The 25,495-nt window shown below is 40.6% G+C and overlaps 4 protein-coding genes across 5 annotated transcripts; 2 read left to right on the top strand and 2 right to left on the bottom strand.

The window, feature by feature from the left end:
* The first annotated feature begins 2,188 nt into the window (after positions 1–2,188).
* Positions 2,189–9,045, top strand: LOC103992766 (uncharacterized). 2 transcript variants are annotated; one of them, XR_010488877.1, is made up of 6 exons: positions 2,203–2,453; positions 4,938–5,060; positions 7,036–7,155; positions 7,238–7,346; positions 7,899–8,706; positions 8,812–9,045. XR_010488877.1 is itself a non-coding variant. In XM_009412607.3 (4 exons), the coding sequence occupies exons 1-4, from the start codon at positions 2,417–2,419 to the stop codon at positions 7,300–7,302; spliced, it is 345 nt and encodes a 114-aa protein (XP_009410882.1). In that variant the 5' UTR covers positions 2,189–2,416; the 3' UTR covers positions 7,303–7,575. The 2 variants fall into 2 exon arrangements, 1 of the variants encoding a protein (XP_009410882.1); XM_009412607.3 differs by lacking the exons at positions 7,899–8,706; positions 8,812–9,045 and having other exon boundaries at positions 2,189–2,453; positions 7,238–7,575.
* LOC135617898 (uncharacterized) lies at positions 7,808–9,034 on the bottom strand. The gene is made up of 3 exons (XM_065118637.1): positions 8,897–9,034; positions 8,750–8,820; positions 7,808–8,679 (listed from the first exon to the last, which is right to left on the bottom strand). Exons 1-3 carry the CDS (start codon positions 9,032–9,034, stop codon positions 8,046–8,048), a joined length of 843 nt encoding a protein of 280 aa, XP_064974709.1. The 3' UTR covers positions 7,808–8,045.
* An 874-nt stretch (positions 9,046–9,919) lies between the features above and the next one.
* LOC135617897 (probable sugar phosphate/phosphate translocator At1g06470) lies at positions 9,920–18,396 on the top strand. The gene is made up of 12 exons (XM_065118635.1): positions 9,920–11,000; positions 11,113–11,285; positions 12,017–12,102; positions 12,223–12,272; positions 12,372–12,439; positions 13,498–13,598; positions 13,708–13,720; positions 13,946–14,130; positions 14,283–14,369; positions 14,895–14,989; positions 15,651–15,804; positions 17,872–18,396. The coding sequence occupies exons 1-11, from the start codon at positions 10,495–10,497 to the stop codon at positions 15,763–15,765; spliced, it is 1,479 nt and encodes a 492-aa protein (XP_064974707.1). The 5' UTR covers positions 9,920–10,494; the 3' UTR covers positions 15,766–15,804; positions 17,872–18,396.
* Positions 18,397–23,928: 5,532 nt separating this feature from the next.
* On the bottom strand, positions 23,929–25,485 carry LOC103992763 (probable WRKY transcription factor 65). Its single transcript, XM_009412603.3, has 3 exons — positions 25,012–25,485; positions 24,791–24,928; positions 23,929–24,678 (listed from the first exon to the last, which is right to left on the bottom strand). Exons 1-3 carry the CDS (start codon positions 25,176–25,178, stop codon positions 24,126–24,128), a joined length of 858 nt encoding a protein of 285 aa, XP_009410878.2. The 5' UTR covers positions 25,179–25,485; the 3' UTR covers positions 23,929–24,125.
* Between the last annotated feature and the right edge of the window lie 10 nt (positions 25,486–25,495).

Below are 25,495 nucleotides of genomic sequence, written 5' to 3'. Positions count from 1 at the left end.
GAGTAATCTACTTGTAAATGTTTGATTGTCTATAAATGCAGATCACATGCAGTATATGTATATGTCTATAAATGTTTGATGTAAAATGTCACATATAGATTGGTACGCAAGCTAAAATTATATTTGAGTTTTTTTCTTTTTCATGTGTTTATACCCACCGAGCACTTTTACCTCCTCCATTTTCCTTATAATTTTAAATATATAGAGATACTTTTGATATATATTCAATAGTTTTAATTGATGAATCCAGTTCGATTTGATTGGATAATCAATTGATTATTAAATTAAAATAAAATAATCTCAAATGTTTGTTTGGATGTCGACTTATAGAAAGATCAAGATTGGATGAGGTTAAGATTTCTGACATAATCTCCTCGATAACAAAAAAATTAGAAATTTTGAATTTTGAATAAAACAGTAAATGACCTATGAGCTTTTAGATGTATACATTGATTGAGTCTCGACCTCCCCTTGCAACCTGTGTTGAGTTATGATTATGATTAATATTTCTCCTATCACTTGGTATGATATCGAATTTTTTATCATAAAATTATATGAATAAAAAAGAGAAATTTACATATTTTATTCAAATTTATTATTTGATAGGGTACGATTCGATATACGAAAATATAAATTTTTTTATTTATTATAATAAGAAAAACAATCACAAACTTACTTTTATTCTTTTATGACAAGGAAGATTAAGTCTTCTAATCCATTAAAGTATAAAAATATATTTCAAATAGAGGAAAGCTCTTCTATTTCTTTGAATCACTCAAATTCACTTTTGGGGATCTTGAATTACTAACTTGAGTATTTGAGAGATTAGGTCGGAAAACTCCTCTCGATCTTGATTTCTACCATAGGGATTCTTTGGACAATCTTACACATATAGGTCTAGACTATGTTAGATTGATCAGGATGTCAATGATATTTTCCTTAACACTATTTTTTATTTATCTCTTAGTTTAGGTAAAATAAATTATGATAAATTTATTTATTTTTTGTATATATATGCTTACAACATCTAATGACTTAGGATATATTCTTATAGTTATGACTACTATATGATATGTAAATGAGTTAATAACCAACCATGTGAAGTCATGCTTTTGGGGTTAATTATAAATTACCCATTGTAATTAGACTTTTATAGTATTTCGATCTTTACACTTAATAAATTTATAATAAATTTTTTATAGTTATGAAAGTGAAATATTTAACCTCATTTACCTTCACGTTATCGGTTTTATTGTGAAAGATATAGTATGTGACATAATGACATGAAAATGATAAACAAAAAAGTATTTTCAACATCCAGTTATATTTCCTTTTGTTATATCATAATTAAAACTTCTTAGTTGATTGTTATGATGGTGGCAGACGACACTGTCAAGCCACGGGTGGTTGTTGTGATAGGAGTTGACGAGAATGACATGGTATTCGATCTTGTCGATGTGGATTCAAACATCATCAACCAAGGCAACAGCAGCTACCATGGTAGCGATAATGGGTTTGATAATGGTGGTGGTGGATCTTATGGATGTCCTTGGAGACAAATGAGGTGGAGTCCTGAAAGTAGAGTTGAAAAACTTTTGCGACTTCTTACAAGGAGAGGAGGAAGAAGGAGAGAGATCGTGACAGCGAAAGATGAGGCTAAGGGAGAGGAGAAGAGGACAAGGATGATGATATCTGTGTCGGCATGGCCATTGTCCTCATCCTCTTCCTCTCCCTCTGTCTCATCTCCTACCATCGCTCTCCGTCTTCTTCTTCCTCCTCTTTTCACAAGAGATTACAAAATTCTTTCAACTCCACCTCCAAGACTTCACCCCACCCATTTCCAAAGACATCCCACCACCATCATCAAATCGTCGTCGCTACTGCGGATGCCCACTCTCACCTCAGTCATCGATGTTCAGATCCATTTGGACAAGGTCGACCACTACCATAACAGCCACTCACGACTCCCGATGGTATTGTCGTTCGTCACCACCATAAGAATTGACTAATAAATTTTAATTAAGATATAATTAAAAAGTTAAAATTATCTTTTTATCTATCGTCCTTAACGATATTCTCATACGTATTATATCCTTCGTTAATAAATCGGTGATATTACGATAAATAAGATTAAATATTTATTTTTTCTAAATTAATATAAATCTTAATTCCAGTGACGGAGATAATTAGCCCCATTATTTTGCCGTCTCGTTTTATCGCACGCGGCTTTTGACCTCAAGGCGGAAGCTTCGCCACCGCCCCGTCCCCTTCCCATCTCGAGATCCTCGACGGAGCCCGAGGCGCCGACCACCACGATCTACGCTCCTCCTTCCCATTACGACTCAGGGTCCCGATGGTCTGATTTCTACCCTCTCTCTCCCCGATCGCAATCGACTAGATTTTGGTTCGCATCAGGATGGGCTGCGCTGGATCCACTCTCACCAAAGGAGAAGGTGAATTCCTATCCACCCTATCGTTTCGGTCCATCGGAATATATTCTTTCCTCTTTCGCATGAACTTGAATCCTGTAGTTGTCTTGATTGTCAAATCGTTGCTGCGTTCTGTTGAATCGCCAATGACGATGGGTGATGTTCATCTCTTCGCGTGTAGCGGCGTTCTGTTCTCGCTGCTGTTTGATTGATAGATTCTCATCACAGGAGGGAAATTTTGATAAGGGGTTTCTAAAATGCATCCAGAATAGATATGTATCGGCATCGTGTATCTCTTATATTCTACTCTTTCATGAGTATTTCCTTTCCAATTGTTTCTGGTGCATCTAGTCTTTTGCCTGTTCAGTTCTCATGCTGATTAGTTAGAGTGCATTAGTTGCATCTTAGACGGTAAAGTCTTTTATTGGGTAGACGTACATATAATGTTGGAGTCTCAGATATTTAGTTCATCTATGCATGGAATGTATTGCTATTCAAACCTTTATCATTCATACAGTCACAAGAGGTACTCTGCTATCACTCCTCCACGTATGGAAAGTTGGCAAGTGAGCTGAGTGAAGGACACAGCTCTATTTTTAATTATGGGGAGTCAGGAGAAAAATATGACCCTGTTTATGTTGACTTGCTAAATAGGAGTAGTCACGTTTGATTGTGCATCAATACCGTCGGCCGGTGAGTTGGCTCCAATTGGCACGGTTGGTTCACTGCCAAAGGCGTAGGTTCATCCTTATGTCTCCTCCACACCGATGTGGGAGTGCTGATGTAGCGAACCCGTGTTGGAAGTCTACAAGGGAGGCGGTTTGCCAAGGCTTATTTGACATTGGAGTGGTGAGGCCAGGTAGAGGAACTGAGATCTACTCAGTCGCAAGGTCTTCTCTTGGCTGTCGGGTCATCTTCAAGCTGCGGGGTTGTCTCTTGGTCGCCAGTGATCCCGCACAATAGGTTGGCACCGGAGGGTTTTCCGGCTCGACCCCTCCGATACTTAAGTTAGTGTAAGGCAGAGGGGACGAAAGAAAACAGTATGAGCTGTGTAAAAATGAGAGAGTAAAGGATCGAGAGATGGTTGCCTGTTGGTCCTCCCCTGTGGCTTGGCCTGGGGTGTGGCTCTTATACCTGGGTGTTGTGCACTCTTCCCCTGCGTTAGTCAAGGTGGTAGAGTTCTTAATGAGGGCGTGCCCTATGCGGCGAAGGAGTTAATGTGGGTGGCTTGCTATCAGTCATCAATGCAGAGTGCTGTCAGCCATAGATGCATGGCTTGAGATGTCAGCTAGGAGGTGAAGAGGCTGGGACGTGCCATCATTGATGGTTGCTGGTTCCATGCTTTTGTTGTCATTTAGACCACGTGGTGAAGGGAGCTGGACGGTGCCAAATCTGCCCCTATCAATGTTCATCCACAAATGTGACTTTCTAAATTTTTTGGACGGACTGGCTGTATCGGAAATTAAATCATAAATGGACTCATATGCATAATGAAAACCATGCCGCAATTTTGCTGCTAGTATCCAATTTTTTCAGATGATACCTCCTCTTTGCGAGCTTCTGGTCTTGTGCCAAACTTGAACTTCTATCTGCAATGAATGATTTGTCATAATGTATTGTGATGTAGAAGTCATTTTTAGCTTTGAGTTTTTTTCAGGTATAGGGACTTTGTCAATGATGCTTATGGAATAAATTAGAAAGAGTACTTGAAATATTTTATTTTGAATATCTTTAATTAGGATTTGTCATTTTAATCCTGGTTGGGCAATGGTAGACTTACACAAGGAGGGGTGGACTTAAAACTGATTGTTTTAAGCATGTTTTTTCTCCGTGCTTATTTATGCTGAACCTCCGTGGTACTCACCCTTTCCCATTGATACTTGACTCCTTTCACATAGATGCATAGTGCACATCTTGCTTAATTTATGACAATTATTGCACTTTCATCCTAGTCGAGGCATCATTAATCATATTATTTGAGCAATAAATGAAAACATTTTAGTCAGTTGAATGTTTAGAATGTATTGCATTTAGTTTCTAATTTTTGAATCATGTATGTAACTCGTGTTGTGCTTTTCAAAGAAATAATATGACCTCTTACTAAATGATGTATTTGAGGTTTAATTGTACCAGAATGACATTTTTTGTGTTTCAGATGTCTTGACCTTGTAACACAATGGATAACTGTACACTGAATTTTATTGCCCATAGATTCATCCATCATAACTAACTCATGGACTTTGCTTTAAGTTTGCGATACTAATTATGTTGTTCCCTATTCTTCAAAATGTTCTGTATCCTGCATTAAGTATATCAAAGATTCTGTTTGAGAATGATGGAATTTTTCTTGTGAGTGATGTTAACATAGAAGCTATGCAAGGATTTTATATAATGCTTCTTAACTTTAACTCTCTATTTTGTTTGTGTTTTAACTTGCTGCTAACATTTGTACTTGGCCATCAGCCTGAATGAGTCTATTTATGATCTGATCGGCTTTAATGATCGTAGAGAATACTAAGAAACTCCGTAAACCAAAGCCCTGGAAGCATAATGAGCCAATAACCCGCACACATCTCAAGCAGATGCGTGATGAATTCTGGGATACTGCTCCTCACTATGGTGGCCAAAAAGGTGCTCATTTCCACAGAAATAGCTACAGCTGTTTGCTTTATTAACCTGCAGTGATTTCTTTCGCACATGACCTTTCAATCAGAAACCTTTATTGTTATTGTTGTTTTCAAGTCTTTCTAGAAGTAACTGAAAAAGCATGAACTGAAATTTAGATGTAAATGTCATGGCACAGTAGGAGGTTCCTTTTTAGTTTTTCAAATTGTATTCTACATTCTGATACCAGAAAATATTGGACCAGTTTTGATCCCAAGCATAATGGATATTGATCTATGCTTTATAAACAAATTTTGCTCAATTTTAATTTTATAAATGACATGTTAGGTTTTTGTTTGGGATAACACATTTGCAAAAATAACACTTGGTTTTTGTTTGGAACAACACATTTGCAAAAGGAAAACTTCTCTAAGTAAATGGAGGCTCATCAACATATTACATATATGAGAATCTCTATAAAACAAGTTTTGGCTAAGGAATTTTTGTTCAAGGTTACAAATTTTGAAATAAATTGTTTCATTAAAATTTGACTGTATAAGTTATGTTTGCATGCATTTTAAGTGGTGTTTAAGAAATCTTGGTTTCTTTTTGAAACTTAAGTGTTTGGATTGTTATAGGGCAGGTTTCTTGCACAGCTACTAAAAATTTCCATCATGATCATAATTTGAACACATGGAACTTTAAAAAAATTCTAAGGATGTTTGTTATAAGTGCAGACACCACATTCTAAATGTAGCAAATGATTGATCTTTCTTGGTTGATGGTATTATGTTCAATTCCATTAAAAGCATTTTATTTAAGAAGGTTCCAGCCAGTTTAATATTTTATGAATTACTGTTGTTATGGAGAGACTTGCAGTCTTGCAGTGCTATGGTGCTCCCAATATGTTGTAAAAAGATTATAGACCTCCAGAAATATTATTTACAATAAATAAATTGTCCTGTCTACTATCATTTGCAATGGAGAGTTTTTTTCGGTTGATTGGTTTGCTTCATTATTTTTATATTTTTTTAATAGGAATTGCCTTATCTGCTTTAGCAGCTTTCTCACTGCTCTCGAAGATTTTTAGAAAAGCCATATCTAGTAGGAAATGGAGCTTATAATTTTTAGCATAAAAATATGTATAATCAAAATAAGACATATTTCTTCGGTAAAATGTATTTATCTTCTGTCCACTGACCTAAAGAGCTTTGACAGGCAATAAAATTAAAAAAAATGCTCCCTGAAAGAGTAAATCTCTGAAAATTTGTGGAATTTTGTAGATTACGTTGCTAATTATTCAATATTAGGAGAGAGTCTTAAAAGTTTTTTCATTCTTAACTGAATACCAAATTTAGCTATATATGCTTCTAGTGCAGATAAAGAATAACACTCTTAAGGGGGGAAAAGAAAAACTTTGTCAAAATTTCAAACCAATCGAAAGGCGGTTTCACTTCGTAGTTTGTTCTGCGAAATAATGAAGTGAAAATACATCTTATTGAGAGTCTTTAATCACTTGTTTTAAATGGGGACCTTTCTTGAACTGAAGTAATTTACAACATAGAAAATTCAAACTATTGTTTTCTTTGATAAAGAGAACAATAAAATCGGTAGAAGTAATTTTATATTTCCCAAACATAGAAAATTCAAACTAGCATCAGTATATTTCCCAAGTAATTTTCCTATCTAGGTGATACCTGCTTCGTATTGTTCACGTCGCTACACTCTTTTATCATTTCATCACTATAATAGGTTATCTGTTATCTGCTTCTTTGATATCAAATCCTTAAACGGATTGGATACGGCGCAACAATGACAACTACATATTGAATGGTCGCATAATTTATGAAAAGCATGCATATGGCACATTTGTAATTCTTGCTATCTCGAGTATCAAGGTCTATGTGTTAATAAAACAGGAGCCTAGTGTAGGAATGTGAAATCCTAACAGGTTTTAGTATCAAGCACCACAAATTCCAAACAATTCATCTTACTGTGGCAGAGATATGGGATGCACTCCGAGCTGCAGCGGAAGCTGATATAAACCTTGCACAAGCTATAGTGGACAGTGCAGGCATAATTATTTCAAATGCTGACATGACTCTCTGCTATGATGAAAGAGGTGAGAACAATCTTTGTCATGTTTGTCTTTTACACACTTTGATTATTGCATGTGCAAAATTCTTCCTCTTCCTCCATTTCAGGTGCAAAATATGAACTACCGAAGTATGTTTTGAGCGAGCCTACTAATTTGATTCGAGATAGCTGACCAAAAAGCCATGTGCTCAAGCGCGAACCATCGATGTAGACCATGTAAATGACTTCTCTTCCCTCCCTTGTCGACTCCAGTTTGTGATTTCGTTAAGAGAATGATTCCAATAATTTACTTGTCAAGCTTCCTCACAAAGTTTCACGAGTAGCATCATGTAATGGTTAAGTTGATCTTTAGTCATTGTCATCATGTATTTAATTTTATGGTTGCATTGGGGGGAGATTTAACGTTCAGTAAATGACAAATCAAAGATATTCCTTTACTGATTCACATCATGCAGGTTACTAAGCAAATGAGAACGCCTGTAATTATGTGAACTTTCAATAGATTAAAAATGTGAACTCTACTTGATGGTAGCAGCCAGGTGATGTCGCCAGCTTTATGGCTTTTCATTTTTGCCGTACTTTTTGGTTGGACCAATTCATCTTGATCTCTCCGTAGGTATGCCTTAAGTGTATGAATTTTTTTTCTCTGTGATCATTGTCTAACCTTATGGATCTGATTTGATCAAGCACCATAGTAATTGCTTTTGTTTCTTGGCATGAGCTTAGGCTAGTTATTTCATTTCTAATGGAGTATTACTATACCCACAGCTATTGCCCACGCCAGGAGGCAGTCAGGTATCCGTAAGATGGTGGTTTATCTGCCTCGGACACAAACCACCAAGTCGAGACTACAGATGGATTCTTGGTAAACACTAGAACACAACCTCACATCATGTCGCTCGCTCGGAGCATCTTCTAGCGGTGAGAAGCTGCGCGGGCGTAGTTGACCCAACCGAAGGCCTCTTCCATGGCCCTGATGAGCGTGACGAGGTCCAAAGGCAACTCCTCGTCATCCAAATCGCTCGCGTTGTGGGGGAAATAGTTGCTATTGGCGCCGCCGTCGCTTCTTCTGACCGGTCCGCCGCCCTCCTTCCTCTCGCAGAGCACAAACCTGCACACCGGGCACTTCCCCTGGCTCTTCACCCACGGCACCAAGCAGTCGTTGTGGAACATGTGGTTGCATGGCGTCACCAGGACTTGGTCGGTCGGCAGGAACGCCTCCAAGCAAATGGTGCAGTCCTTGCCGTCTTCCTCCTCCGCGTCGTCGGCGCCGGTGTCGGTCCTCCTGCTGAAGAGGCCGCGCTTCCACGCCCTACGCGGGGGGTAGGGAGGGCTGTACACCTGCTTCCTGAGCTTGCCCATGGCCTTCTTGAACTCCTCGGCCGTCAGGCCCTGGTCCTCCGGCTCCGCCGCCTGGCCGAGGTGCCACTCGCCCCTGATCCGCGGCGGCGAATCCCTGATGAACTGCGTCAGCCTGGGGTTCACCCTGTCGTCGGCGGATCCACTGAGGACCAGGATTCGTACCGGAGAATGAGGCCGCGAAGGGAAGCTGATGAAAGAACTCACGAAGTCAAAAGTAAGTAGTCATGATAACAACCATACACGATACAAAAGTTTACCGTGTCAGGCCGAAAGGCCCCGTCCTCACTCTTTCCTCGAACAATCTCCATGGATTGTACAGGTCTTCTTCCTGGGGAGAAAGAAGAATCAGCAAGCAAAGCTGTAGATGTTGAGATTCTAACATCCACGGCAAAAACAAGGCATACCGGCCGTCGGATCAGGGGATGAGGAACGCTCGGCCGCCAGATCGGACGGCGGTCGTGTTCCGGGGACTGCGAAGATCCATGCTCGTTACCATTCCTCCAACCCCGTGGGTATATCAAGGTATTGTTGTTGGAACTCATGCTTCAGCTGCTGTTGGAGCCCAATTCCCCCTTCGAGGATGTGAATGCTAACTGGTATGCTTTTCTATGCGCGCATTATTCTCTGTAGAGGAATCTGCTTTTTCTTACCTTTGCTTGAAGAATCCTCGCGATCGATGCTCTGCAAAAGCTTTAGTGACAGCATAAAGCAAAGCAAGAAAAGAACGAATATTCCCTTTTCTCAACCCTGCACATGTTTGGCTCAGATGAAGTCGATGCGATCCTCGACTTAATCCTCTTGAGTCGACCTGATTAGTACACTTTTACTGAGATGATCTTACTGAGATGTCTGTGATGGAAGTCATGTATGCAGGTATTGGAAGATAGGCGTGGAGTCCTCCCATTGGTTCCAACTCTCTTTTTCGTGTCAATAGTGGTGGTGTAACCAACTTTAAGCCGTAACCTCGGGGCCGACGCGACTTGATTCAGGTCCGGATGATGGGGGGATCTTCCCGGGACGACCCTTGAGACCGCTGAGGTGGCCGACTGCGATAGTCTGATCGGAACGGGATCACCATTTCCTCCGGGAGGGGGCTCCTCGCCTGGGCGTTTAGTGGGAGGCCACCGTCTTCGCACTTCCCGACTCGACCCCTCCAACGATCAAGTTAGTCGATAGTCTTACGGGATTTTTTTGTTGTCTCCTCCCCTTTTCCTCGAAACGCGAGAGTTTTTATAGTGAGGATTACCGTTGTTTGATGTGCTTGCCCGCAGGGAGTAAGATCGTACTTCTGGTAACGTCTGACACCGACTTTGGTATGGCGTGACGTGAGGGATCGAGCTTGAGCAAAGTGTTAATGTGCCTCGATTGACGTTTCAGTCTACGTTGATAAGATGCTATGAGTCTTATCGTCATTGTTATCCTCGTCAAATAGCTGTTTCTAGTTTGTGCGTCGATACGTATCTCGAGACAGGAAACACGACTTCAGTCTCCCTATCTACCGCGTCTCGGTGCCGCGAACGGTAGGAAATTGGCGGAGCCGTATGCGTCCCGCAGCTGATGAGCCACTAAGAAGCATCTTTAACGAAACCGGTGACTGAGTCGACACAGGTCAGCCTTGAACGCGTAGTCTCCTGCGCTGCCCCGGTCGAACTTCCCCTAACCCTCTCCGCCGTTTCTCCGCCCGACTCTCTCGCGCCGACGCAAAAGAAGGGTGAAACTTCTGTACGACCACGCCGACACCCATCCCTCCCCTCGATCCATGCCATCTTCGCCGCAACAACCCACACCAAAACCCCCTCTTCCCCCACCGCTGACGAACCACCTACCACTCTCTTCAAATCAGATCTACAGATCCGTCGAGATAAAGATCAGGATGACAGAGAAGTGTCCGATCGTTCCTGGATCTACTTCTTGAATCGATTTTTTGATTCGATCGAGGGTGCGCCTCCCAAGATCTGGGTCGGCATCGATGCTCGAGTTCTAGTCTCGACCGTCTGTGACGATGGAAGAGAAGAGTAGAGAAGAAGAAGCAGTTGCAGCAGCAGACACTGAAGTTAACGCCGTCGAGGTCGGTAAAGAAGAGGACCACCATAAGCCAGTGCTGCGCAGGGATCCTTCGTTCTCGCGGTGGTGCGACGTGAACGGGATCTTGCGATCGAATGCTGCGGCCGATGCTGGATCCCCGGAGACCAGCTCGGCGGCCGAAGAATCCGAAGAGTTCGAACTGCCGTTGCTCCATCAGGGCAGGTCCGAGGAAGCGGACGCGGAGACCGAGGACCAGATGAGATCCCAAAGTTTTCGCCAGAGAAGCATGTGCTCGGGCAACGCGAATGACAGTGCAACGAAGTACGCTCCTCTGGACATCGAGAACGGTGTGCACGCCAGCGATTCGATAGCGAAGCTCCAGTCGTTGGAGCAGTCCAAAGAGAGCCCCATCTCTGCCGTGATCGTGTTCAAAACTCTGTTCTATATACTGGGCTGGTACACCTTCAGCACCTGCTTGACAGTGTGAGTTCCTAATTCGACGTGAATGTTTACTTAACTTACTCTTGATTGTGGATCTAAAATTTCAAGTTTGAGATGATCCTTTTTCTTATTCATGTCGCTGTGATGCTTTTAGGTACAATAAAACATTGTTAGGGGATCACTTGGGTAAATTTCCAGCTCCATTGCTGATGAATACAGTTCATTTTTCCATGCAAGCCATTTTATCCAATGCCATTGTGTATATTCAGTCTCGGATTTCTGAAAGCAACAGGAATACCATGTCATGGAAGGATTACTTCATCAGAGGTAGAGATTTTGCCATTGTCTCTTTTCTCTGAAGAGAAATATAAGAACAGCAGTAGACCAATGATTTTACACCCTAAAATTCTTCTTGTGTAGCATTAAAATCAATCAGATGAATTTTGTTATCATCCTTTAGATGTTTGCTGTAGGATAGTGATCTCTGTTCAGGTTTCTAAGGGGTGATCCTGTAGAAGGACATTGAGGTCCTGGATGATGCCATATTGCATAGATTGAAAATAAAAATTGATGTGCAGTGTTGAAGGTACACATCTGAAGCTTATTGAAAAATTGCAAAATCTTTTTTGAGTTGGATCTTTCAAGATGTAAATCTAACATATGGTATCAACATATACAACAACCACAACAGGCAGTGATGTCCCAACTAATGGAAGTGGGCTAAGTGAATATTTGTTCGCCGTTGAGCAATGTTCAAGGCAAATGATATCAGAATATGCAACAGGAAAACATCCTGCACGTCTTGGAATATATGATATTTTGAATTTTTACTGGTTCATGGGTTGTATTGGTTATTGAGTTGGAAATGAAAGAAATGAAGGATACTTTGGTACCATAATTACCAGTTGTTATGAATAATGTGTCCATGTTTGTCATTGAATATCAAACGGTTGGCTTAATGTTAACAGATATCATCTATTTTATGTTGATGTTCTTTCGTTTTTTCTGCAATCTGCACTTTTTAAATGCTAGTGGTTTGTGTGGATCACATTTTGCAGTTATCCCGACAGCTATTGCAACTGCATTGGATGTAAATCTGAGCAATGAGTCTCTTGTTTTCATATCTGTCACTTTTGCAACAATGGTACGCCTCTCTACTGAGTTAAGTGAATTAGTTGAATCGCCATTTCTTTGTATTCGGTTGATTTCAGTGAATATAATTTTAATTTCTGAATATATATATTTTTGGTTCTCTCTTTTGCAGTGTAAATCTGCCTCCCCGATATTTCTCCTTGTTTTTGCTTTTGTATTTAGGTGAGTGTTGACATCACCAACTTTTTTTTTTTTCTGATATTACAAATGCTATTGTCTTTTCTTTTTATTACTATTTATTTTTTTCTTTTACATTTGTAGGTTGGAGACTCCCAGTTTTAAGCTGTTAGGCATCATACTTATTATTTCTGCTGGTGTTCTGTTAACAGGTAGATTGTTCCATCAACCACTTCTAGCTAATTTTATTTTAAATGTGTAGTTTTTCAATGGAACTTTTAAAATGATGTCATACATGTTTCATACAAAGGCAACAATTGTTCTACCAGTTGGGGTGTGTGACTACGATATTGCTGTTGTATATCAAGGGCACAAGAAATTTGTGAACTCCATTGGAATTTCAGATCTTCTAGTTATTTGTGGCCTATCAAGCTCAATAATCAGTCCTAGTTATCCCATATGTCCAGTGAAATGAAAAGTTTCAGACTATGTCCATATCACAGATTATTAGAGCTAGTGATTAGAGTGAGGCAATTATTGTCTTAGCACACAACTTTACCAAGGAATGCAATTTTCTGTGGATACATGCTGGATGCTATATAGGGGCCCAGGCATAAACTGGGATATGGATTGCCCCTTTTCGAGTGGTTCAGGTGCAGTATAGAGCTTACTGCCCAATAAGCCCTGTGGTACCACCAAATTCAGGTTTGTTTTTGAACCCCTTTTTTGGTTTAGGTCTAGCCTTACACCCCACACCCCTCCCCTCATTGCTCTTTACCCGTTGACGGTCCTACATAATGAATCGAATCATAAGATTATGTTTTCCATCTGTTTCCCTTATAACTAGAGACAATATATATCATTTTGTCACAATTTCGTAAAAAAGTTGCAGAAGTGTATTTTTGAAGACTAAATAAATGGAATTCAGAACTTATTTAGCAGTCAGTCAGTTCATTTGGTTACCAGTTTGTGGCTGAGTTTGTTTTTGAACTTTTTTCCTTCATGGAGGCTTATTGCATTATCTATGACCTAGGATACCATTCTTTTGGAGATTGTCTCAAGCATCTGAGTTTTTTTATGTTAACTGTTATCTTTCTTAAAATTGTTAGGTGTATTCTCTCTGATGGACTGTCTTGTAAACTCTGACACCTAGACCAGTGTCATGTCAACACTGCATTTCCGCATACTTTACCGTTAAACATATCTACTATTTTTGTTTAATGTTGCAGCACTATTATCTTGACCAGTAACAATTCACCTGTCTTTTCAGTTGCCAAAGAGACCGAGTTTGAATTCTGGGGCTTTCTTTTTGTTATGCTCTCAGCTGTAATGTCTGGTTTCCGCTGGTGCATGACTCAAATTCTGTTGCAGGTTGGCTGTCAAAGCTGCTTTGTACACTTTGATATTTGTTTTATTTAATATCCAGATCTAAAGTTCTATTGCTTTTCTCTGTGCATTGGCTTCAAATATAACGCCGAAGAAAGAGGCCTACGGTAAGCAGCATATCAAATTATTGTGATCAGCAATTTTGTTTTTACGTGAAAGTGGGTTGTATGGGTTTGCTGTTGCAAGGAAAAGCTATCTCTTTATTGACTTTTATATTCACCATGACACATTTAATTAAACAGCTGCAACAGACTGCAAATCTTGCTTTATGATTTAAGCCTTATAAAAGACCACATGAGACATGCATTTTTTTTTTCTTTTTTGTGGTGCAGGTTTAAAGAATCCAATTGCTCTGATGAGCTATGTGACACCAGTAATGGCACTAATAACTGCAGTCCTCTCTCTCTTATTGGATCCATGGCAAAAGTTCAAGGGAAACAATTACTTTAATAGCTCAAAACACATAATGCAAAGCTGCCTACTTATGCTTCTTGGTGGAGCATTGGCATTTTTTATGGTAAGAATTACATACTATGTATGCTGAAAAAGTAAGTTTGTTGAATTTGATGAGTGTGGATCAATATTTCTGATATCATCAAACAATTCTGCTTGTCAATGTATAAGCATTCTTTGACACTGAATAATCAATCTACCATCTTTGTCATGCAGGTTTTAACTGAATATATTCTCGTGTCAGCAACCAGTGCAGTAACAGTTACAGTAGCTGGCATTGTGAAGGAGGCTCTGACAATTATGGTATGACATAGTTTTGTCTTGACACCTTTGACATGTCTTATGTTTTCTCTGAGGTGAATTTTGAAGCTATTTTAATTATCATTGATAGATCAGGAAACCTGAAGCATTCTACCTTGTCTTGAAATGCTAGATGGTTTAATTATTTATTCATTGTTATTATTATTGTTGTTATTATAAGGGCTCCTGTCTTTTACAAGTAAAGTTAACTCCGTAACATTGATGAGCTTTGAACTGCAGATGGCTTTCTGTTACTTTCACTTATCAATCTTAGACATATGTACCATGTACTTCTTGATTACTTAGTACTTAGTGAAAGTCACATTATCAGGTAGTTGCAATCTATAGCTAAACCATACTATATCTTGACTTAAAACATTTATATTAATAATATATAGATAGTAAAATATTATGTGTAGACTTAACCATCATTTTCATTGCATATTGACTTATACATTGTTGAAGTTGTAGAAAAATGTGTTATTGTGTAATATATTTCTGACTTATGCAACATTTCATGTTTATCAGGTTGCAGTATTTTACTTCCACGATCAATTTACCTGGTTAAAAGGATTTGGACTTTTTACAATTATGGTTGGGGTCAGTTTGTTTAATTGGTACAAGTAAGTCTTTACATTTTATGTCTTAAACCACTTATGGTTTATGTTATCATGCGGTTTATGCGCTTTCATATATTGGTAAATGGCACTCAGTTCTCTTATTGCTTCAGTCTGCTATTATCGTAAAACATCATAAATAGTTAATTTACACAGGCTAAATGAAGGCCATGTTAAAACAAATATGTTGAGTTTTTTCTCTAACTTGTTCCAGATTCTCTGACAAGGTTTGACACCTTGGTTTTATAAAGAAGTTTGTTACTGATGGAGAATTTTCAATTTGTGTTTAATTGAGAGCCAAATGTGATACCTATTAAACGCATTTTAATTTTAAAGTCGATGACATTTGCTCATTCTATTAGCAAATTGATGGACATAATTGTGCTCAGAAGGAAAATATCCATTAGAAAAGGAATTTTATCATTCATGGACTAGGTAGGATACTTGCTTAATGAAATCCAGTCACTTAAAAGACTAGTCAAAAACATCAGTGTAGCATTCTCACGTACAACATTGTTTTTTGTCGTATGTTGTCTACTTGCCATTGAGATATTATAAGCTAAAAGTAGACTATTATGTTTAAGATTAGTGAGAGCATGATCACAGTAAGCCAGTTTATACAGTCTCATAGGTTATGCTTAATTTTTGTTTGCAATATGATGTTCAGATATCACAAACTGATGAAAGGTCAGCAAACTGAAAATGAGGGAACATATTCTAGATCAATAGATAGAGCTGCAAAATATGTCATTCTTGATGATATGGAGCTTCAAGATGCTTGAGTATCCATCATTGTGGGCAACAACATTGGTAATGAACTGGTAAGATCTTCTGTTAATAATTTTACATGGCAACTCACCCTATCATCTTTGTTAGTTAGTTTCTCCATTTTATTCTACTATAATTGATTTTTATTTTCAGAAATTTGAACTTTATGCATTAGCTGTAGAATGTCGTATTTTTCTATTCACCAAATGTTGTCACATTATTGGTGAATACTTTGAGTATGATGTGTATTGTTTACTATCAGTAACCTTAAGAAGTAACAAAAACTTAGTGTTAGAAATTATGTATTTCATCAAATGTTATAGCCATATTAAGAGATAAACTGCTGCTGGTACTCCATCTTTAATTTTTCTAATTGAAGTTAGGCAGCAGTGGAATAAAGATGTTTAAGCTGATTCTAATCAATGGTTCTTATGATTAGTTTATGACCTTCCTGGTGCTGTTTGGGGCTCGAGATTATGAGGTAGTTGTTCTGCTGCTGAACCTTTCAGTGGTTATAGATGACACACTTCTGACAAACATGTACATGTTATTTACACTAGATAAATAATATTAAGTACACAGTATAATTCTAAGTTTCTAACAAAAGATATTTGTGCAGCATAGGTTTTTCCTAATTGCTAAAGAACTCAAGTTCAAATGATACTCAGATTATAGAAAAGTAGAAAACAAATATCAAATCAAGGACTTTTTGGATAACCCTACAAACAAATGAGCTAGGTGAATTAGGGAGCTTAAGTGGCCCTGAGAGATTAACCTGTAAACTGCAATGCTCATTTGCATGTTGTTCTACCACATGGCATATGAAACCAACAATTTAAGAGAATGTACAGTACCTTTAAATTGTCATTGGAATATGGTATTTTTCCAAAATTTATTCTCTATTCAAGCACTTGAAAATTAACGACATGTTCTTTGAAAATTTTTTGAGTATGGTGCTATAGTTCAGTTTTCTCTTCTTTATAATCACTCAAATAGAATTTTCTCCATTTGCTGACAGTACATCTCTTGAGAAGTAAGTTGGTCATGTGACTTTTAAGTGAAAATTTTCAGTAGTTTTCACTAAGTTTAAGCAATGTTTTTAAAAGGCGCTCGAGCATTCGCCTAGGTGCTCAGGCTAGGCAAAGCGAGGCCCGAATGCCTCGCATAGGGTCTAGGTGACGCGCTTCATTGAAGCGTGGCTTGGGTGCTCGCCTGAGCCTAGGTGTCATGCGCCTCCGGCGATTGCCCAATTGAATCCATCGTTGCTTCCTTTGCAACTGACGAAACGGTTCAATCTTCCTCTTTTGCCGTCGACAAGTCCTTCGTCGTCGATGTAAAGGTTCAAATCTTCCTCCTTCATCATTGTTATTTTTGTATGCAGCTCCCTCTACCGCCTAATATTTTGTGTATCTCCCTTCGATATCAAGGGACAGGTCCGCAGCTTTCTTTGTCACTGTTGTCGTCGTCTGCAACTTCCTCCTCCATTGTTGTTACGGGCCAAAGGTACCTTTGTTACCGTCGCCCTGTCTTGCCCATCTTCCACCGTCGGTGACTCCTATTCTCCTTCCTACTGCACATTATTATAACTACTGTTAACAGTGGATTGTTAATCCTTAGAACTGATAATTAAAACTATTATCATCATATTTTATATTATATATATATTTTTAATATTTTTATAAATAATTTAAAAATATATTGTATATTTTTTATACTTTAACATTTTAGAGCGTCTTATTTCGCTTGAGTATGCGCCTAACGCTTCAGACTTTTTGGAACCTTGGCTTCTAGCACCTTTAAAAACACAGTTTTACGAAGTAAAGAAATTGTTATCGTATTGAAAATAGATTTAGATTTTTGAAGGAACCACCTGCCCAGCGTTCACTCTCGTCTAGCATATTAAAAATTTCTACAAAAGGTGCTGGACAATGTTCAAGTAATGAGAGGCCTTGTAACGTGCGTGTGCTACCATATATTTTGTCGGTAGCAGTACCCAAGTCAGAAGTGGGCTGATACCTGCCTATTGGATCGCTCGACAATAAAGTAGACAAATGGCTTCAGTTTTAACAGGTTTCTTTTTATTTTTCTGTTTTGGATGCCATTTGAAACTTATTTTGCAGGTACATGGAGCCTTCAGAATGCATCTTCTGAGGTGTGGTGAGTTGACATGCGTAGAGTTTAGACAATGGTTAAAGTTCATGAATGCAAAATTGTAGGATATGTATGTCAAGTTTGGACACTCACTCTACTCGCGCCTGCGTCTTCTATTCAAATGTCATGTGGGAGGCGAGCTTTCTGGAAAGTGGTTATTCTATGGCAGGGAGCTCACATGATTAGAACTTACCGAAATTGGTTTATGATAACAAAACAAAGGTGCAATGCAACACTTGGTGATTCCTGCCGCATTCTTATTCCTCGGAGCAGAAAGTTGCTTTGGCTTCAGTGATATCTGAAGATGGTGATTGCATGTTTTATTTGTTGATTTAATTGAATATTTATTAGTTCCCCTGTACTTCTCTCGTCTTTGCTAACCAACAATGTTCAAAGATGTATAGGATCAGTACATTTTCCAAGTCATAAAAGAACATCTACATATTCTATGTACCATTCACCCACATAATGCTTGCTAGTACCATTCCATGTTCCGTCGTCCATGATTATTTTAGAACATTGGCTCGTTTATTGCTTTATGTATACTCTGCAGGATGATGGTTTGTGCGTCCGTCGACTCTGCCCCTATTCCACCACGAAGCTCTGTCACCTCCACCTGACGATGATAGGAAATATTCTAGCAGGCCCAATCACCCCCCCCCCTTAGGGTAGTGACATGAAGCAATTATGATATGTCCGTCCCTGTGAATGACAATTCACAGGGAGGTCATTTGGGTCGATCCTGTCGACCTCCATGGATAGTGGTTGGCAAGTGACTGTTCAAGTCTACCTCATTCGGTCCATCGGTCCCTGTGGACAAAACATCAATGGAAAGGTGTTACAATTATTATAGGCTTATCGCTCTTGTGGACGTAATGCTAGAAGGAAGGTATTACGATTCGCTCTTGTGGACGTAATACTAGAAGGAAGGTATTACGATCATTCTTGTGGACGTAATACTAGAAGGAAGGTATTACGATCGTTACAAGTTACAACTGATTCTTGATCGAGAGGCAAAACGTTACAATCGTTCACATGATTAAGAAAATTAATCTCAATCATTTTCTTAATTATGCTGTATAAATAAATAATAATAATTTAAATAAAATAATATATTATTTATGATAATTTTATTTATATTAAGTAAAAATTACACCCGCCCTTCTTCGCCCATCCCGCGCCTGCATTGATGCAGGCTACCAATGGCATCACTCTCAACTTCAAGAAACTTGGTCCCCTCGCCAATGGCACATCAACTTCAAGCAGAAGTGCCCTCATCAACCCTGTCGCCACAGCCTGCCATCGGAGTCACTCAGCAATGCTAAAGTTTGAACCAGTTAAAGCCACGTGTACTCCATTTGGCCAAATTCCTGCATCTCCCTGTGGAATTTCAAGCAGCATATGCAACATCGGAGGGATTGGATCAAGATTCACACAGCAATGTTCTGATGGTTGGCAAATGACAAATGATTGCATCAGTATTAAGATCCAACCAACCCGGGTGGTAACAAAAGGTGGACATTAGAAGCACTGCGCACAAAATCTCTTCTAAGAATTGCTAATATCTATGTTCAGAATTTGCAGTGAAAAATAATATTGACTGGCTAACTTTTGTTTTCCTTGTACAGGAATTTGTGAGGCAACAATCTTAGTGGGTCAATTCCTGCTTCTCTGCCTGTTGCATACCTTTGATATATAAACTATTCCTCCTTGCAGCACCGGAGATGGAAGAGGATGTCCTTGTACTTATCGACCGCCTCAGTAGGAAGAGGATGTCCTCGAACTTATCGACCGCCTCTCTAAAGCGGACACCCTCATCCCAAAGTCTTATTTTCTTTACACTTTCTCTGGGGTTTGTCCCAGCAAAAAAAATAATAAAATAAATATAAATTTATAAAAAAAATATCAGACAAGCTTCGATGTGTTACTCACAGTGATTTTACCACACGATCAATCTTGTTTCTTTGTGCAAAAGAATTGTTTGATTCTCGTCGGGAGATATTCTAAGTATATGCCAATTTCATTTAACATTATTTATTTTTTCATTCATATTCAATTCTTGATTTAGACACATTATCAAATTACTCTTTATCATATAAGAAAGAGGGGCTTTATCCGTTCCTCACTTGTAATATTAATAACATTCGAATTGTCCAGATTTCAAGATATACTATAATAATAAAATAGTAAATATCAATTATTTGGAATTAACTATATAGATTTTTTATCACCATTCAGATATATATAAAAAGTCATATACTTGATTAAGTTTAGAATACTTAAATGTTTATTTATAATATTTTTTAATTTTTTTTATCTCCTCTTATATCATTAATATTAATCTTTTAATTATTACTATAACAAATCATATGCTTCTGGAGAAGGTATGGAGCAAGCTGCCCTAAGAAGGCTAGGAGCTCGCTTCAAGTAATGCCTTATCAAATGTGAGGGTCTAACCGATAGAAGGTAGGAGATAAAAGCTAGAAGACAGAAGCTATGCTTCTCATATGTTCTCCTTATTTATACAGGAGGAAGAAATTCCCTTAACAGAACAGCAAAATTTTCTTATATAATTGGAGAACTCATATATACTATCATGCTCCTACAAGATGGTATTCCTATCAAGGATATCGATTTTAAACTGATATAATGAAAATAGTTTACGAGCAAGAGGTTTCATGGTGAGTCTACTAATTGATGAACAGTATATACATGAGAAACACGTAGTTGATGTCGGAGAACTTGATCTTACATGAAGTGACAGTCGATAGCAATATGTTTCATGTGAGAGTGGAACACCTGATTAGTGCATAGATAGGTAGCTTTGATATTATCACAATATATTATAGAAATAAAAGTAAAATTGATGTCGAGTTCCTTAAGCAGATTTGTGACCCAATTGAGTTCTGCATGAGTGGTGGCAATAGCACGATATTCAGTTTCAATTGTAGATCGTACGATTATCTTTTTTCTTAGAACTCTAATTGATTGGATTAACTCAAAAGAAGCCAATATACCCCGATGTGGATGTTCTATCATCAAAGTTTCTTGCCCAATCAATATCGACAAAGGCATAGAGATGAAGTGAAGAGTGTTTGCGAAGAAAGAGACCATGATCGAGAGTCCCTTTAAGATATTGCAAGATTCGTTTGACTGCAGACTAGTGCGTAGTAGATAACCATTGCATAAATTACGATAATTTATTGATCGTAAATGAGATGTCCGAACAAGTGAGAGCTAAGTACTGTAAAGAGCCAACTATTTATCGGTATTGAGTAGATTCCATAGAAGGACTTCCATCAAATAATTTGAGCGATTCATTAGTAGAGATGGAAGTTGTAACTGTATTTGCATCCTGCATGTTTATTTTTTATAATAAATCTTAAATGTACTTTCTTTGTGATAGGAAGAGACTTGAGATGTATATATGTTGCTTCTGCTCCAAGAAAATAGTTTAAGGTTCTATATCTTTAAGAGAGAATCTTTAAGAAAGAATCGATTTGTCAATTGATAGTAGCACAGAGATATTAATGTTCACCACCGACTTAGAAGAAGATAGTTAAAGTTTGTCAGACTGATAGAGAGAAGAGGGATAATGTGGAATGCAGATCTGTTGTACCTCAGTGAGGAAAGAAGCATCAGAGTGGTAAAAAAAGCAACAGTCAAAAGCCTGAGGACTTGTACTATTCTTGTGGCGTCCACAACTATGCCAGCCATTCTAGTCGTTTCAAGTGACGCTTGGCCATTGGGCTGGAAATACAGTGATTGGATTTGCACTAGGTATATCATGCCACTTGCTCCCTCCACCACACCAATCTCTCCCTTGCATAGTAGTGATGGGGAGGAGAGGGGACGAGAGACAAAGGAGATCTATCGATGGTCGAAAAGAAGCCAACGACAAAGCTATATACAACAGAATTGCTAATGCACGAATGGCTCTAATACCATGATAGAAGGTGGGAGATAAAAGATAGAAGATAGAAGCTATGTTTTCCCTGTTTATACAGGTTATGAGAAAGGATTTTTTTAGCAACGAGATTTCTTGTAAAGTTGAAAAAATCTTATCAGCTATCACTAGCTCCTATAAAGATAAAGATATTCATACGGATCTCTCTCGCCCTTTTATTTGAATCGACTGCTCTGACTTCCCACGGACGTATACCTAAATTAAGGATCCCAAGCATTTAAACAGGCGAGAACCTTACCTTTCCGGCGAGGAAGTCAGAAGAGCGGGCAATGAAGGAACACTGATCTTAATGTATACGCCTTCTACAGTTCCACTGTACAAACACTCACGTAGAATGATCGAAGTCCGTCCTGGTGCGCGCTATTAGCACATGGGATCGTATTAGGATAAGGATGAAAGCTGTTCTTGATTGGCGCGGGAATCCACTTTTTAGCCAGGTAATGGCCAAATCAAGGGAGACAGAGCCTCCTGATCGAGGTCGGGATCCAACCCTAGAAGAGAAAGTCAAAATGGAGTTCAAAGCTAGTAGCCTTTGGGAGATAGAGAGCCAGCAACAGAGGCGAAGACGCTCGGAAAGATTACTAATGACGAATCAGAAATACAATCTTCAACTAGAAGATGAAAGGGAGAAGGAAGGGTTTACCGGCGACTACCAGGGAAAGAAGAAAAGAAACGTCAAAGAACCATGAAATCGCTCCGATCGCAAGAGAGATTAAGAGCAGAGTAATCTCCACAGAAAACCTTCCTAAAATAAAATTCCACAAGAGAAATGAAGGGAAGTGCTTACGAGAGACTGCCATCGTTCCGGGAGAATAAGCGCGATGGGATCGGCTACCGCTGCTTCTTGATCTGGCAGAGGCGGTCGCAGTGGTGGAGACGAGAGGAGGAGGAGGAGATTGGAGTGAGGTTTCAAGCGAGAAGAGAAGACAAAAGGTTCGTTATCCTCGAAACCGATGGCGGTCATCATATATGTAGATGACTTCACGTACTCGTCGGCGTCTACCCGAAACCAATGGCGGCCACGTGGCTATTGTTGATAGGTTCCAAACGTAGCGTCCCTGTTCCAATCTTTTCCCCAAGCATTAACAACTTAATTGGGCCATAAGCCCAATAATACTTGTCCTGTTTACTGGGCAGATCAATCGATTCAAATTTCGCACGCACACACACACACATGTGAATCGATTGATCTGCTGGAGCAACCATTAGACTAATAATCATGCTCATATGGCCACCCATTCAAGTCGAGATGGTGACACCATCTTAGCTTCAGCCTACCGATGATGCGCTAGATCCAATCTTTTCCAACGAAATCCTTTTCCATGTCCCAATCGAGCAACAGCCTCACAAACGCAGATGAAATGATTGAGACAGTGATGTTTATCTAACCCCTCTCACACGATGTCTTCTGCGCTCCCTGCGTGTCCGGCTTCGGCTGTTTGCTTTTGAATGGTCGTGTCCTTTTATCTTCCGCTTTAAGCTACGTTCCATTGTTTAATACCACATGGTTTCCCTGGTTCACATAAAATTAAAAGGTGCAGCTCTGCCGGCTCTCCTCGGTAACATCTTTCCTATGTGAGAATTGGAGTCGATGATATGCTTTGACGAGATCATGAATGAACAGGGGAACCAGAGAGTCAGAGATAAATGGAAGCCGGACAAACCTGCACCTCCTCGACTATATATGGAAGAGGCATTGATTCAAACAGATGGTATGCACTCCGAACATATGCTGCGGTCGGCGGAATGGAAAGCAACGAAAGCAATCATAGAAACTCATCCGTTCAACGTGAGAACAAAACCGTCACTCTGGTAAAAGGCTACCCAACACATGCAATCGTGGCCCCGACTTGGAGATTGATGTCTCATTTGTCGCCTGGTGTGGTCCATCCAATCGGCGAATTTGGTGTGCCGGGTGACGCACGCACGCACGCACAGAGATGGCGTGCCGACACGCGCGACGACGATGGAGTCCGGCGATGAGCACGAGGAGGAGGAGGGGGGGAGGAAGCGATCTTGAATTGCTTCTCTCCTTTTCTTGGCGAGAAATTTCCACACGTGAAAACGATGTCACGGAGATCTATTATTGATGAAGCCATGGATGAAAGGGAGGAGGAAGAAAATATCGGGAAGACGGCAGTTTTGAGACGTCGACTACCGAGAAAGATTAGCCAATCGTACGGCGCACGGGGCTCCCCTCGATCGGATCGACGGCCGGCCTGGCTGCCAAGGGATGTGGTGGGGTGGGGCTCACTCTCACCCGGTGGTCCCCACCCACGAGGCGGACGCCAGGCCCCGGCGGAGCACCACCGAGTACTCGGGCAGCTCCCCCAGGCCCGCGAACAAAGAGTCCTCCTCTTCCACCACCCGGCCGCCGGCCTCCTGCTCCTCCGGCAGCGCGGCCGCGGCCTGGGCCCCGGCGAAGAAGACCGAACCGTAGAGCAGCTCGCAGGAGCCGGCCGCGGACGGGGAGGTCGAGGGCGTCGAGCACACGTCAGCGAACCACTGGAAGCCGCCGCCGGGGGCGTCGACCAAGAGCGCCGGTTCCTCCTCCGCGATCAGGTCGGAGAACTTCTCGTCACGCTCCGCGGACTCCGGCGGGCTGGACTGGTTCTGCGGTGGCGGCTGGTCCTCGACAGTCTGCTGCATCGCCGCCGCTGCGTGCTTGTGGTGGTGGTTCTTGGGGAGGGGCCATGGGTGGTTGTGGTCGAAGGAGTAGGTAACCACGATCGCATCCGGGTCGACTCTGCTCCGCTCCACCTGCTTCCTCGCCGGGCACCCCTTGGAGCTGCTACACCTGTAGTAACCCCTGCACGTCCCATAAAGAACACCCATAGCTTAACATACCAGTTGGCTTTCACGTTGATCTCGATCTCCATCGTGCTTCTACTGCTAAATCGAGGAAGAGCACACGCACGTACCTGGGATAAGGTGAGCCCTTGATGGGCTTCTGTCCGTACTTCCGCCATGCCCACGAATCAGCCGGCGGAGCCCCCTCGCCGGTGCCCTTCGCGTCGCTGATCGGAACCGTCACTACCCGCTTTTCCACCGCCCGCCGGCTGCTCATCCATGAACCCAATTAAAAGTCAGCAAAATCCAGAGAGAGAGAGAGAGCACGATATGGGAGGACAAGAAGATCCACCTTCTCTTCGGAGAGGGAGCTGAAGAGGAGGAAGGAGCCAAAGAGCGAACAGGTTTGGCGTCATCGCCGGATCCACCTGACCGGAGGCTCCTATCGTTGGCGTCGGACGCGATCCCGGCCTCCTCGGGCTCGCACCTCTCGAGCTCGTCGCTGCAGCTCCCGTTCATCACAACCAGAAGAGAAGCTTCCCGCAGTGACGACTTCCCTCCGCCGCCGATTCAAGGCACCCACTTACTCCATCAAACAGTAATTTCCGTACGCTCTTGGCAGCAACGAAAGAGCTTTTTTGTCAGGAAACAAGATGGAGGAAGAAGAAGGGAGATGGAGCGAGAAGGTGGTGGTTGCTATTGGTGGGGTTGCCAATGGGGACAGACGGGTGCAGTTCTAATACTCATCGTTCACCTCCACCCATCGTATTAAAATACTCGAAGGCCTTGTCGTTTGCGCGAGACGTTGCCTACGAGTTGCTCTCCATGACTCTGAG

The sequence above is a fragment of the Musa acuminata genome, chromosome BXJ2-7 (assembly GCF_036884655.1).
Source record: "Musa acuminata AAA Group cultivar baxijiao chromosome BXJ2-7, Cavendish_Baxijiao_AAA, whole genome shotgun sequence".
Taxonomy (NCBI): Eukaryota; Viridiplantae; Streptophyta; class Magnoliopsida; order Zingiberales; family Musaceae; genus Musa; species Musa acuminata.
Note: the sequence above shows the minus strand (reverse complement) of the source record. Positions and strands in the feature narration are given on the sequence as shown.